Here is a 12,771-nt window from a genome sequence, read left to right as displayed (position 1 = left end):
TTGATTGATTTGTAGAGCAGAGTGCTGAAGCTAAAAATCCTAAAGAAATTAGTAACAAGCTTATTTTTTTATGGTGTCAATACTGGGGCTGGAGCTAAGAGCCTTGTATGCCCTCCATTGACTTTTCCTGCCCAAGACTGGTGATCTGCCACTGGAACAGCTCCACTTCTGTTTGTAGGTTAACTGGTGATAAATCTAACACACTTTTCTGCGTGGGCGGGCTTTGAACTGCCATCCTCAGATTTTAGCCTCTTGAGTAACTAATATGACAGGTACAAGCCACCAGCACTTGGTGGCAATAAATTTACATAAGTAATAAAACTAGAATGCAAATGGACAAAAGTGCTTTATTTATGACATCATTTTGTAAACAAGCACACTGTGTACTTTTTAATTCAACAGTAACACTTTTTCCCATCTGGATTTATAACAAGCCCTACATAGAGTCAGTGGAAATACAAGAGTAAGGATGAGCAGGGAAGAACATGTATGAAAGTGTCAGGTTACAGAGATTGTACAAAGACAGATACCCATCTGTACGATAAAAATTTACATGCCATAAGACATTAATTTATAACTTTAAATATACAATAAAACACATTTATAAAAAAAACACCATTAAAATTTTTTTATAAACCAGTGAATTACCAAGAGGAATAAAAACTTACTAAAAATCAGAAAGTATTGCAACTGAGGTAAAAATTTAGAAGTAAATAAAACTATCATTTATAAAGACCAAGACGGGAGCAGAAGGGCCGACACCATTTCTGAGGACTGGGTCACTCCTTGATATTCTGAAGCAGTTTCAGCAAATGTGACTCAATAACCTGTTGAACTAGAACAGACAGGTCACCAAGTAACTACCAAATCCAGTTTATCATCAATGCTTTTCTAAAATAAACATACTTCTAAGTAGGACACACACAGTTTGGCAGCAAGTACTGTGACACAGTACTTGGAGTGGAGAATGCGACAAGAGGTGGGAAATGAATGGAGGGAGGAGGTGTGAGTGAAGGCGGCCATTATGCCCAATGGCCATTATAGACAAGTTGCACTACATAATTTGAGGGTATGGCATGGTCTTGGAAAAGATGCAATGTACCCATAATCTAAGATGTTGGCTTGAGACAACTAAGTATAAAAATTAAGTACAACTACTTAAAATTTAAAAAGGTATCATAAAAAACAAAACTTTGGGGCTGGGAATGTGGCTTAGCAGTAGAGTTCTTGCTAGCATGCATGAAGCCCTGGGTTCGATTCCTCAGCACCACATAAACAGAAAAAGGCAGAAGTGGCGCTGTGGCTCAAGTGGTAGAGTGCTAGCCTTGAGAAAAAAGTAACCAGGGACAGTGCTCAGGCCCTGAGTTCAAGCCCCAGGACTGGCAAAAAAAGTAAATAAAAAACAAAACTTCATCTGATTGAATTGTGCAAGTTACTGGACTTTCTATGTTTAAGATTTTTAAATTATTTAAATAGGAAAGAATTCAGAAAGCACAAGGTTGTTCTATGGTTTTTCTATAAATAGCTGCAATAAAATATAAGTAGATCTTGCTAGTACATGTGCACTTTTCCTCCAGAAACTATTTGGATTGATGAAAGTATAAGAAACAAATTCACTTCTCAATGGTGTAGAAATTTATTTTCCTGCATTTAAAAGCATATATCAGGAGTTAGGATATCATGCAATGTTTTATGAGTACAAGTGATGACAATGTTTGAACCACTAACTTGTACTATTTATAAAGTTCTACGTGTTTAAAAAATTTGGAACTACATACCACTTCTATAACCCAAGGCTACAGCTAAATCCATGGAATTATACCCAGAGTCAGTTTCCATTGTTGGGTCAGCTCCATTTTCTATAACAAGATAGAGACATTTACACAGATAGAGTGAAGGCTTGAGTAGCTGTTGTCTATTGCTGGCTCACGTGCTAATAGCGGCTCCATTTTGAGGCAGTTTGGAGAGTATTCTCAGGCAGCCTCACAGAATCTATTTTGGTGGTCTAGAAGGACAACACTTTAAAAAAGGCACGCTGAAGCTCATAAACAACTAAAGACACAACCTGTGCATAAAGAACCTGTGCACAGGGAACACAGCAGCCGGTTCCAGGGTGAGGCCAGTGGGAAGGAGGGGAAAGCCTCTCTCCTCCCAAGGTGGCTGTGTGCCAGCGGCGGCCGCCGGGGGATTGGAGCATCCGACAGCAGACGGAGGTTCTCCTGGCTAGTGGAGGAGGCCGGCACTCCCTAACTGCCCTTGCTCCTCGTCCGCTTACCTAAGAGCATCTGGACGCATTTCACGTGGTTCCCGTGCACAGCGTAAAGCAGGGGCGTGCCTCCATTCTGCCAAAGGAAAAGGCGATTGGAGGAAAAGGCGATTGGCGGGCGAGGGCCGGGAAGGCAGTGCGCGCGTCCTGAGGGGCTCAACCTCCAACCCCCGCCTCCCCCCCAGGACGCAGCCTAACCGCTCACGTGGGAATTGGTACTCGGAATTGGCTGGTAGAATGGTTAAAGATAATTTTGTTATTTCCTAACGAAGATTTAAGCTCATAGTTGAGCTTGTAAATTTATTCTTCCAAGTATTTAATTACAAATAAATAAGTACACTGATAAATATACTGGTAAGTTAAATCTTCCAAGTACTTGGGTAAAATGTATGCCTCCCCCAGAGCGAATGACTTCCACAGTAGGTTACAGTAATTGCACGTTCCGGACCCCGACTCACCCAGTCATACTCGTTGACGTCAACGCCACAATCCAGCAGCATTTTGACAATGTCTGTGTACCCTTTACTACACGCCAAGGACAGCGCACTTTCTCGACCTTTTCCTAAAAGTTGGGGGTCGGCGCCCTGGCATGGGAAGTGGCAATAAAAAGACTTGCAATTAATTTCAACAAGAGCATTCTTCACTTCGGTCAAAAATAATTACAGTGCAGACTGAAGCCAGGTCATGTTGTAGGGTTGATTCATTGGTACTAACGTCGAATGGGTGCCTTTCTTCCTTTCCCCTTCCTTCCTCCCTCTGTCTGTCTCAGTCTAATTCTCCTTTCACTAGCATCAAGTCACAGTGTCTCCGGGAAGCCTTCTCCCCCAGGGCTGACCGTACCTTGGTTGTGGTTGCCCTGAGAGGAAGCTGGGCATGAAGCCATCTCTCACTGCTCTGTGTATGATTAGCACTGCCTTCCCAACTGCATCCAAGTTCCAAGGGAATAGGAAAGGCACTAAAACATTTTTGCGTCCCTCATTGTGTCTAGCTGGCTGGAGATACAGAAACTATAACTAAAGACGTGAGCAAACGTCAGTCACTATACATGTACATTTTCTGAGTCATTTCCTTACATTCTGAAGTAGAAACTCTACCACAGCTATTTGCCCGTGTGCTGCAGCCCACATCACAGGAGTAAATCCTTCTTCATCCGTGTGATTGATAACATTTTCTATTTAAAAGAAAAGCAATTTTTGTGATCTAATTTAACAACCATGTATTAAGAGCACGATGAAATCACTGGCATTCCAAAAAGTTGATTAGTTGCCTCAATGAAGCTCACTTGGTGCTGACTTTTCTTCGTAGAAGCCCTAATATGTTTTGTAAATTGGCAGTCTGAAAGTATTACCATGTGCCTTGGTGCACACGCTGATTTCATACACCAAATCCCCTAAAGCATAAATGATCAGACACAGCATAATACCAGGTACAGGGCAGTCAACAATGGTCTCAAAGAGTTTGAATTCTGTTTCTCACTTTCGAGCAGTTCAGTCCTAGGCAAGTCACTTAATTCTCCTAATCACAGATTAATTAGCTTTGCTAATATGCAGCAAATAACATACGACAGCCCTTAGCATAATCTGAATATAGACTATTATAAAAACTCCAATATGTTATAAAAGCAATCTTCAACTTTACAGCTAATATTTCTGCCTGTGAATTTCTCTTATTCATGTGGCATGTTAACACAGTAGAGTATGAATGAAGATCAAATAATCTGACCTATAGTACTAGGTAGTCCATCTTGAACCTCATTTTATCCCCCACGCTTAACCTACTAGTTTTAAACTATGTGTTCTTCCCCCTAAATTTATTTAACAGATTGAAAAGGAGCATTTCCAAGCCAACAGAAACATTAAGTCTTATGCAAGTGACATGACTCTTTGATCCTGCTTCCTACTATCCGTAAACAATGTTGGGGCAACTGCCTAGCTTGCTGAAAAATGAAAACCAAAGTAATAAATACATTGATGTTTATCTCATTATACATTATTAAAGTATACTTCCTATGACTTAAAGATTGAAATGAATAAAGAAAAACACAGAACTTCTAGAATAAGAATAGTTGAGTATATTTGTAATCCTAGAGTAGGAAATCTTTTCTAAGTAGGGTAGAAAATGCAGAAGTCATATAGAAAAAATGAATTTAACAGTATGTTAAGACTTTGAAACATTGTAAAGGAAACAGGAGAAATTGTGAAGAAACTATGTGCAACATAAATCACAAAAAGTTCCCCTAATTTATAAATCAATATATGGTAGGCAGTTCATGGAAAAAGAAATTCAGAGATCAGAACTTAAAAATATAAATGAAATTACTCGGGTAACATTTTACCCATGGATTAATAAAAATTAAAGTCTGATACTGTTCTGTATCCATGACGATATGGGGAAATACAAACTAACTCTAGAGGGAAGGCAAACATCTGGCTATTGTAAAATAACAATTCAGGGAGAGGCGTGTAGATCTGTGGTAGAGCACTTGCTTGGTATATGTGAGCCCTTGTACAAAAAAAAAGGAATGGATGAATGAATAAGGAAATAAGTGAATAAATAAATATCCCTTTGCTTTGACCCAGGAAATCTACTTGAGGAAATTTAACCAATGGATATTTTTTATTTTTAAATATATATTTGATTTTTTTTATTGTCAAGATGATGTACAGAGGGGCTACAGTTACATACTTAGGGTAGTGAATACATATACATTTCTTGTCATATTTGTTACCCCCTTCCTCATTTTTCTCCCACCTTCCCTCCCTCCAGCCCACCCCCCCTTGCTTTCATCATTCAAAAAAATCTTCCCTTGATGGACATTCTAGTCTACAATGCTTATGAACGCTATGATTATTAACAATAAAACAATTCAATGGATATATTTTTAAAGAATGCTAACATTGTCATTTAATACTAAAAAAATTAGTTGATGCCATTTTTGAAAAAAAAGTGTGAAATCAAACAACCACCACAGTACATGCATACACAGTGTAACCCCAAAGTCTAAAACCATGAAGAGTGGCAAAATAGCTGAGCATGGAGGTGCATATCTGTTAATTTCAGCAATTGGGAGGCTGAAACAGGAGGTTTAGGAATTCGAGGCCAGCCCGGGAAGCACAGCAAGATACTTCAAAAAAATTTTTTTAACAAAAGGCAGGGAGAGGGGGAGATAATAGAAATATTTCCTACATAAAAGCTTCTAAAAAATACAAGAAACATAGTATTTGCTTCTGGGGAAGACTAGAAGGTAAGGGAAGCTATAACTTTTTACTTTATGTTACATATTTATATATATTTATTTTTTACTCTCCTTGGTAGTATCTGCCTGGTATAGCTCGCTATAACTTTTTGTCCTTATACTTTTCTGTATTAAAATAAAACAACGACAAACGTAATGACTCCTACTGAGTTTGTTTAAAATAAAAGTATTTGCCACTAGGCTATTACCTTGTTCAATCCGAGTAGCCAGATAGAGCATCTCTCCCTGGGCGGCCAACTGGTGCACAGACAGAGCTGAAACAAGAACACAGTTCAGTGTTCACATGCTTCTGCAGGGCACAGAGCCACTGTCCTGTGGCCCAAGTTCCTGCAAGAAATTTATTCCCGGAACAAGACTATATCATTTTAGAATAGTAGATTGTTTACCACAACAAAACTATCACTTAAAAAAAAATGCACGGGGAGCCAGGCGCTGGTGGCTCACGCCTACAATCCTACCTACACAGGAGGCTGAGATCTGAGGATCACTGTTCGAGGCCAGCCTGGGCAGGAAAGTCTGAGAGACTCTTATTTCCAATTAACTACTACAAAATGCCACAAGTGGAACTTTGACCTAAGAGGTAGAGTTTTAGCCTTGAACAAAAAGCTCAGGGACAGCTCCCAGGATCTGAGTTCAACTTGAGGACTAGCACAAATCAAACCAAACAACAAGAACCTACAGGGAAGTATATCCTAACATTCTGCATAAGAGACTTGACTCATAAGCCCACTGATGATGATAACCTGACATCTGCAAATTGTTCATTTCAATGAAATTTATTTCAGGGGAATAGCTTAGGTGCTTGGGCATTTGTTTTCTTTGTTGTTGGTTGTGGGGACTAACCTCTGGACCTGGGCACTGTCCCTGAGCTTTTTCACTCAAGGCTAGTGTACTCTACCATTTGAGGCACAGCGCCGCTTCCAGTTTTCTGGTAGTCAATTGGAAGTAAGCGCCTCATGGACTTCCTTGCCCTGGCTGGCTTTGAATGGTGATCCTCAGATCTCAGTCTCTTGAGTAGCTAGGATTCTAGTTTTGAGCCACCAGTACATGACCTCATTGTTTTATTGATCAATTCCGTTGAAGTATTATTATTATTACTATTTTGTGATACTGGATTTTGAACTCAGGTGCTTGTGCTTGCTTGGTTTGCTAGCTGGGCTACAACTCTACCACTTAATTCATGTCCCTGGCCCAGCTTTTTGCTGGTTATTTCATAGATAACACCTCCCAGATTTTCCTGCCAGGCTGTCTTCAAACTGCATTTCTCTGGGATCTCAGCTTCCTGAGAAGCTAGGATTATAGGCATAAGCCACTAGTGCCCAGCTGAAGTCCTAAATTAAAAGGTCTCACTGTATTGCCCAGAATGGTCTCAAACTTCTATGCTCAAGCCATCTTCTACCTCTGCCTCCTGAGTAGAGGAGACTACAGGCATACACCACAATGCTCTGATTTTTGAAGTCATATATAATACATATTATATAGTATATAACATATAGAATATATGAATATTATATATATGTATATTTTCCACGTGGGGCTTGAACTCAGGGCCTGGGTGCTGTCCCTGAGCTCCTTTGTTCAAAGCTAGAGCTCTACCACTTTAAGCTACAGTGGCACTTCTGGTTTTTGAGTGGTTAATTGGAAATAAGAGTCTCACAGGGATTTTTCTGCCTGGGCTGGCTTCGAACCATGATCCTCAGATCTCAGCCTCCTGAGTAGCTAGGCTTACAGGCATGAACCACTGGTGCCCAGCCCTAAATATATCTGTATCTATATCTATATCTATATCTATATCTATATCTATCTCTCTCTCTCTCTATATATATATATATATATATACATACATATATATATATATATATATTTTTTTTTTTTTTTGGCCAGTCCTGGGCCTTGGACTCAGGGTCTGAGCACTGTCCCTGGCTTCCTTTTGCTCAAGGCTAGCACTCTGCCACTTGAGCCACAGCGCCACTTCTGGCCGTTTTCTGTATAAGTGGTGCTGGGGAATCGAACCCAGGGCTTCATGTATACGAGGCAAGCTCTCTTGCCACTAGGCCATATCCCCAGCTCCCTAAATATTTTTAATACAAGATTCCATGTGTTTTCCTGAACAGCAAGAGAAGTGAAATCATAAAGAGAAAACTGGCCTTGATATAACTGAAAGTAAGCTTAATTATAGTTATTTAGACATACAATCTTAGATGGTTTTGTTTTTAGCATGAGGGACGTGAATCAAATGTCCTAGAGGTATTTATTTTTCAGTTGAATGATTGCAATATTTTAAGAACGCTCTTGAGAGTTCTTCTTTATAGTCAGTAGTACTGCTTGATATTTACTTTAGTGATAAGACTAGCCAGCCTTCATACACAAAGAAAAGACCTGAGAGATAAACCCAAATTTATTAAAATCAACCAGAAATGGCCAATTGGTGGAACAAGAGCCCTAGGAGGAGACTTCTAGCTCAACCAGTATGCCATGTGATTCAAATGTCACAAAGGATTTAGTATTTCCAAAGTAGAGATGTCAAGAGACTTAAGTATAGATACAGTAACATTATTGTTTCAAATATAGTGCCTAACACCAAATTGCTAACTGGTTATTTTTCATTCACATACTCATAGTGCTCAGAATATTTTCTAAACAGAAAATCTATTTCTTCTACAATAATTCTATATTAAAATATTAAAAATATTTTTCAAAGTTTAAAAAATGTGGTTCTATATTCATTTTATTATAGCCAAATGAAACATTACAGTAAAAATCAGTAAGCATTTATTTATTTATGTTTATGTGATACCAAGAATCGAACCCAGGGCCTCATGCATGTTAGGCAATCCAGCACTCTACCGCTAAACCACATTCCCAGCCTGGTCATCAGGCTTTTAGTACAAAATCATTTTCTTAGAGATTTACTTTATACTAAAGCACAAAACTCTAGATGCCAAGAAAAGCTCGAACAATATGCTAATTTGCAGAATTCACAATCATCCAGTTTTTACAGTAAAATCATAAAGGTTTTGATTTTCAACCTGTACTTATTCTCACCAGAGAAATACAATATGAAAATTTACAACATGTAATAATATGTAAAAATGCTTTAAAACTCCCAAGTTACTAGGTGTCACTTAAGCTTTCAAAAAACAGAACATGCACTTGAAGAAAATGTTCCAAAGACAAACTCTTGAAACAATTAGTAACACAAATATTTTAACTCATTAGTAGCAAGTACTTACAATTTGCTAACAGAGGCGTGGTAGATATCTCATTTCCTCTATGCTTGTTGGTTAAAGTAGTTGACTGTTTAATGGGTGAGAAATGCTTGGTTGTAGAGGGAGTGTAGACATGTCTTACTTGGATTCCAGGAGAAGGAGAAGTATGGATATTGCATTCAGCTAAGTAAAATAATTTAAACACATTAAAACAATATTTTAATGATATTTCAGCAAAAATTTTGTGCTAAAGCTGACATTAAAAAGGTAGCATCAGGGCTGGGGATATAGCCTAGTGGCAAGAGTGCCTGCCTCGGATACACGAGGCCCTAGGTTCGATTCCCCAGCACCACATATACAGAAAACGGCCAGAAGCGGTGCTGTGGCTCAAGTGGCAGAGTGCTAGCCTTGAGCGGGAAGAAGCCAGGGACAGTGCTCAGGCCCTGAGTCCAAGGCCCAGGACTGGCCAAAGGAAAAAAAAAAAAAAAAAAGGTAGCATCAAATAATAACTGTTTATGAAAAGATATTATAGGTTTTTTTGTGCAAAAATCTATACTACCACAGTAAAACTCCCAGAAAGAAAAGTAATCATCTTGAGTAATTCAGATTAAATTTTTACTTTGTGCCATTATTAGGGCTTGAACTCAAGGCCTAGGTGCTTTCCTATTCAAGGCTGGCGCTCTACCACATAAACCAACACACTAGTATGGCTTTTTGGTGTTTAATTGGAGGTAAGAGTCTCACAGATTTTCCTGCCCAGGCTAGTTTTGAACTTCAATCCCCAAATCTGAAGTCTCCTGAGTAGCTAGGATTATAGGTGTGAACCACTGGTGCCTAGCTTGAAATTAATGGTTTTCTTTTTGTTTAGTTTGTTGAGCCTAGATCTTGCTATGTATATAGCCAACGCTAGGTTTGAACTCTTGACTTTCCTATCCCACTCTAACAAGTGCTGGGATTACAATTATGTACTACTATGTTGAGCTGACACTAGTTTTTATTATTTAATAGATTATAAAAGTAAATTTAAAGCATATTGAAAGGCTTTATTGAAATAAAGCATTGGAAGCTAATAGAAATTAGATTTTTGTGGGACAGGGAGTATTAAGCAAATTATTTTGAAAAGGAATAAGAATATTTCTCTCTCTCTCTCTCTCTCTCTCTCTCTCTCTCTCTCTCTCTCTCTCTCTCTCTCTCTCTCCTCTCTCTCTCTCTCTTTTGGTGCTGATCCTGGGGCTTGAACTCAGGGCTTGGATGCCACTCCTGGGCTCTTTTGCTCAAGGCTATTTGAGTCACAGCTCCACTTGAGTCATAGCTCCAGCTTGTTGGTGGTTAATTGGAGATGAAGGTCTCATGGACTTTTCTGGGCTGCCTTTGAACAGTGATCCTTTGATCACAGCCTCCTGAGTAGCTAGGAGTACAGGAGTGACTCACTGGTACTCAGCTTCTCCTATGATTTTTAAAAGCTAAAATAAAAACTTCATTAGAAAAGTCTGTACATAAAGATTAGGAAAGATTTTTTAAAAATGGTATGTACTTCTTTTGTTTGTTTGTTTTGTTTTTTGTTGCCAGTCCTGGGCCTTGGACTCAGGGCCTGAGCACTGTCCCTGGCTTGGTTTTGCTCAAGGCTAGCACTCTGCCACTTCGCCACAGCGCCACTGCTGGCCGTTTTCTGTATATGTGGTGCTGAGGAATCGAACCCAGGGCTTTATGTATACAGGTCAAGCACTCTTGCCACTAGGCCCTATTCCCAGCCCGGTATGTACTTCTTTTAAACTAGGCATTTAATTTTGGTTTCTGAGATTCTAAAAAAAAAAATCGTGTTAAAAGACAACCTCCAGACTTTCCAAACTACAAATATCACGATGGAAAAACAAATAAAAGACAACCTTCTCATACAACTAATTGATGTTAATAAAAATGTAGGGAAAGAAAAACCTCCTAAAACAAATGAACAAAAATACCCCACCGAAATAAACAAAAGCAAATGCAGATATTTATACCATAACTTTCAACCTTTAAATAGGACAGATGCCACCTCCAGGTCAGAGTTAACCTGATCTTGAATATTTTTACTGTCTTCTTCATTTAAGGACTTCACAAATCGAGAACACACATTCATATCAAATCGATTGGGCAGTATGAATTTCATTTCCATGGCAACCCCATGAGCAGATCCTTCTTCTGAATTCGGGTCCAGTGGATGTTCTATCTTAATGTCTGGCATGCCAGGCAGACTATAACTGCTGGGACATTCTTCCACTATTAGCTGGGCTCCAAGGTCCAGATTTGCTGACGAAGCCATGATTTTGACTATGGTGTCAATAGTTAAAACATTTCTCTTGGTATAATTTTCTCTTGGTTTATAAGATTTTTATCCAGTGTATTCTTTAATTTGGATAGTTTAAAAAAACCTGAAACAAAAAAAATAGAAAATAAAAAAACATCATGTCTTCTCAGGTAAAGGTACGTACAATGTTTTTCAATCAGATATCCAAACTTAAAAGAAATACAGCCGAAGGCATACCAAGTCTAGTGGAGACACGCAGATACGAATCTCAGCTTTGCATTTATTGGCTGTGTGACCTACACAAGTTACTGAACCCCCAGAGACACTTCTTCCCCCGCCCCCCCCCCCGCCCTCTTTGGGTTGTGGGGCTTGATTTCAGAGCTTGGGCACCGTCCCTGAGCTCTTTCGGTCAAGGCTAGCACTCTACCATTGGAAGCCACAGCTCCACTTCTGGGTTTTCTGGTTGGTTGATGCGAGAGAAGAGGCTCACAAGACTTTCCTGGCCCGGCTTGGCTTTGAACTCGGATCCCCTCGGACCTGGGCCTCCCCAGTGGCTAGGCGCCCGTCCAGAGGCTTCTGGTCAGCTTGCCAGACCTTTGGTTAAAAAGCAAAGGAGGCACAGTGACAGTTTGACTCTAGGTTCCGGACACACATGTTAGGTGCTTTCTCTCCCCCCCTCCCCCCTGCCAAAGGGATGACAGATTAAACTGCCAGAGGGGGGAGGGGGGTATGAGGGAGGAGGTAACAAACAGTACAAGAAATGTATCCAATGCCTAACGTATGAAACTGCAACCTCTCTGTAATTCAGTTTAATAAAAAAAAAATATATATATATATATATATACATAATAAACTGTCGGGTTAAAACTCTTCACGTCCCAGTCGAGGTGCCGTTCTTAGCCTTGCACCCCCCGCCCCCGCCCCCCGTGTGTATTTATTCTCCATAGCATCTCTCTCTCCCCCCCTCCTTCTGGATCCCCCCCCCCGCCCCCCGTCGGTGTCTATAGTGTGCACCACGGGGAGGGAGACAAAGCCAGGCCCGGGGGCGGCTAGGCTCGGGTCTGTGGGTCCCGGGGTGACAGGGGACGAGGGCTACCCCGACCCCACCCCACCACCCTCCCGACATAGGCGGGGGGAGGCCCGCGCGTCCCAGGCCCCGGTCCTCCTCCTCCTCCTCGCGATCCCCGACCTGGCCCTCCCCGGACTGGGCGGGGCTAGGAGGACGCAGCGGGCCTTACCGGCGACCGGCGGAGGGGCCAGTCCGCCCCGCGGCCACCGGCCACCTGCTCCTCCCGGCCGGGGCCCGGCGGCGGCGGCGGCGGCGGCGGCGAGCGGAGGCCGGGGACGCGGACGCGGACGGGGACCGGCACCGGCACCGGGACGGGAGGCTCGCCGGGGTGGGCCGGGGAGCGGGGCGAGGGCGGCCTCGCGGCCACCGCGACGGGAGCTCGGGGCGGGTCCGGCCTGCGCGCGCCGCCCGCGTCCGCAGCGGCCCGCGAGCCTGGGCTGGTGTGGGCCGCGACGGCGACGTCACTTCCGAGGGTTTTTCTTCTTTTTTCACCTCCCCTCCCACCCCGCTTTCATACCAAAAAAACCAAAGCGTTCTGCGATCCGTGTCCTCGCGCGCTAGGATTTCGCTGCGGCCCTCGGGCTGCGCGGCCCCAGCGGCCGGGGCGCGGCGCGGCGGGGGAAGCGCCACGTCCGTTGACAGCTCTAGGCCCCCCGGGGGGCGGGCCGGACCCCAGCCGGGTCC

At 42.0% G+C, this 12,771-nt stretch overlaps 1 protein-coding gene across 3 annotated transcripts; it reads right to left on the bottom strand.

Moving 5' to 3' along the window:
• Positions 1-327: 327 nt before the first annotated feature.
• Ankra2 (ankyrin repeat family A member 2) lies at positions 328-11,596 on the bottom strand. 3 transcript variants are annotated; one of them, XM_048368178.1, is made up of 9 exons: positions 11,446-11,596; positions 10,745-11,142; positions 8,756-8,914; positions 5,711-5,776; positions 3,340-3,437; positions 2,725-2,850; positions 2,276-2,342; positions 1,779-1,859; positions 328-835 (listed from the first exon to the last, which is right to left on the bottom strand). In XM_048368178.1, the coding sequence occupies exons 2-9, from the start codon at positions 11,031-11,033 to the stop codon at positions 780-782; spliced, it is 942 nt and encodes a 313-aa protein (XP_048224135.1). In that variant the 5' UTR covers positions 11,034-11,142; positions 11,446-11,596; the 3' UTR covers positions 328-779. The 3 variants fall into 3 exon arrangements, with proteins under 3 accessions (XP_048224135.1, XP_048224136.1, XP_048224137.1); XM_048368179.1 differs by having other exon boundaries at positions 11,509-11,596; XM_048368180.1 differs by lacking the exon at positions 11,446-11,596 and having other exon boundaries at positions 10,732-10,960.
• Between the last annotated feature and the right edge of the window lie 1,175 nt (positions 11,597-12,771).

Source organism: Perognathus longimembris, chromosome 19 (genome assembly GCF_023159225.1).
Source record: "Perognathus longimembris pacificus isolate PPM17 chromosome 19, ASM2315922v1, whole genome shotgun sequence".
Classification (NCBI taxonomy): domain Eukaryota; kingdom Metazoa; phylum Chordata; class Mammalia; order Rodentia; family Heteromyidae; genus Perognathus; species Perognathus longimembris.
The sequence above is the reverse complement of the archived record's forward strand: the minus strand, read 5'-3'. Positions and strand labels throughout refer to the sequence as shown.

What these genes read in the sequence shown, in the direction of transcription:
- Ankra2 (XM_048368178.1), bottom strand. Translation starts at nt 11,033, where the DNA reads ATGGCTTCGTCAGCAAATCTGGACCTTGGAGCCCAGCTAATAGTGGAA. An exon ending in CACGCCTCTGTTAGCAAATT is followed by an intron (nt 5,777 to 8,755) that starts GTAAGTACTTGC and finishes TTCTTGTTTCAG; the next exon opens with CTCTGTCTGTGCACCAGTTG. An exon ending in TAGAGTTTCTACTTCAGAAT is followed by an intron (nt 2,851 to 3,339) that starts GTAAGGAAATGA and finishes TTCCCATGCCAG; the next exon opens with GGCGCCGACCCCCAACTTTT.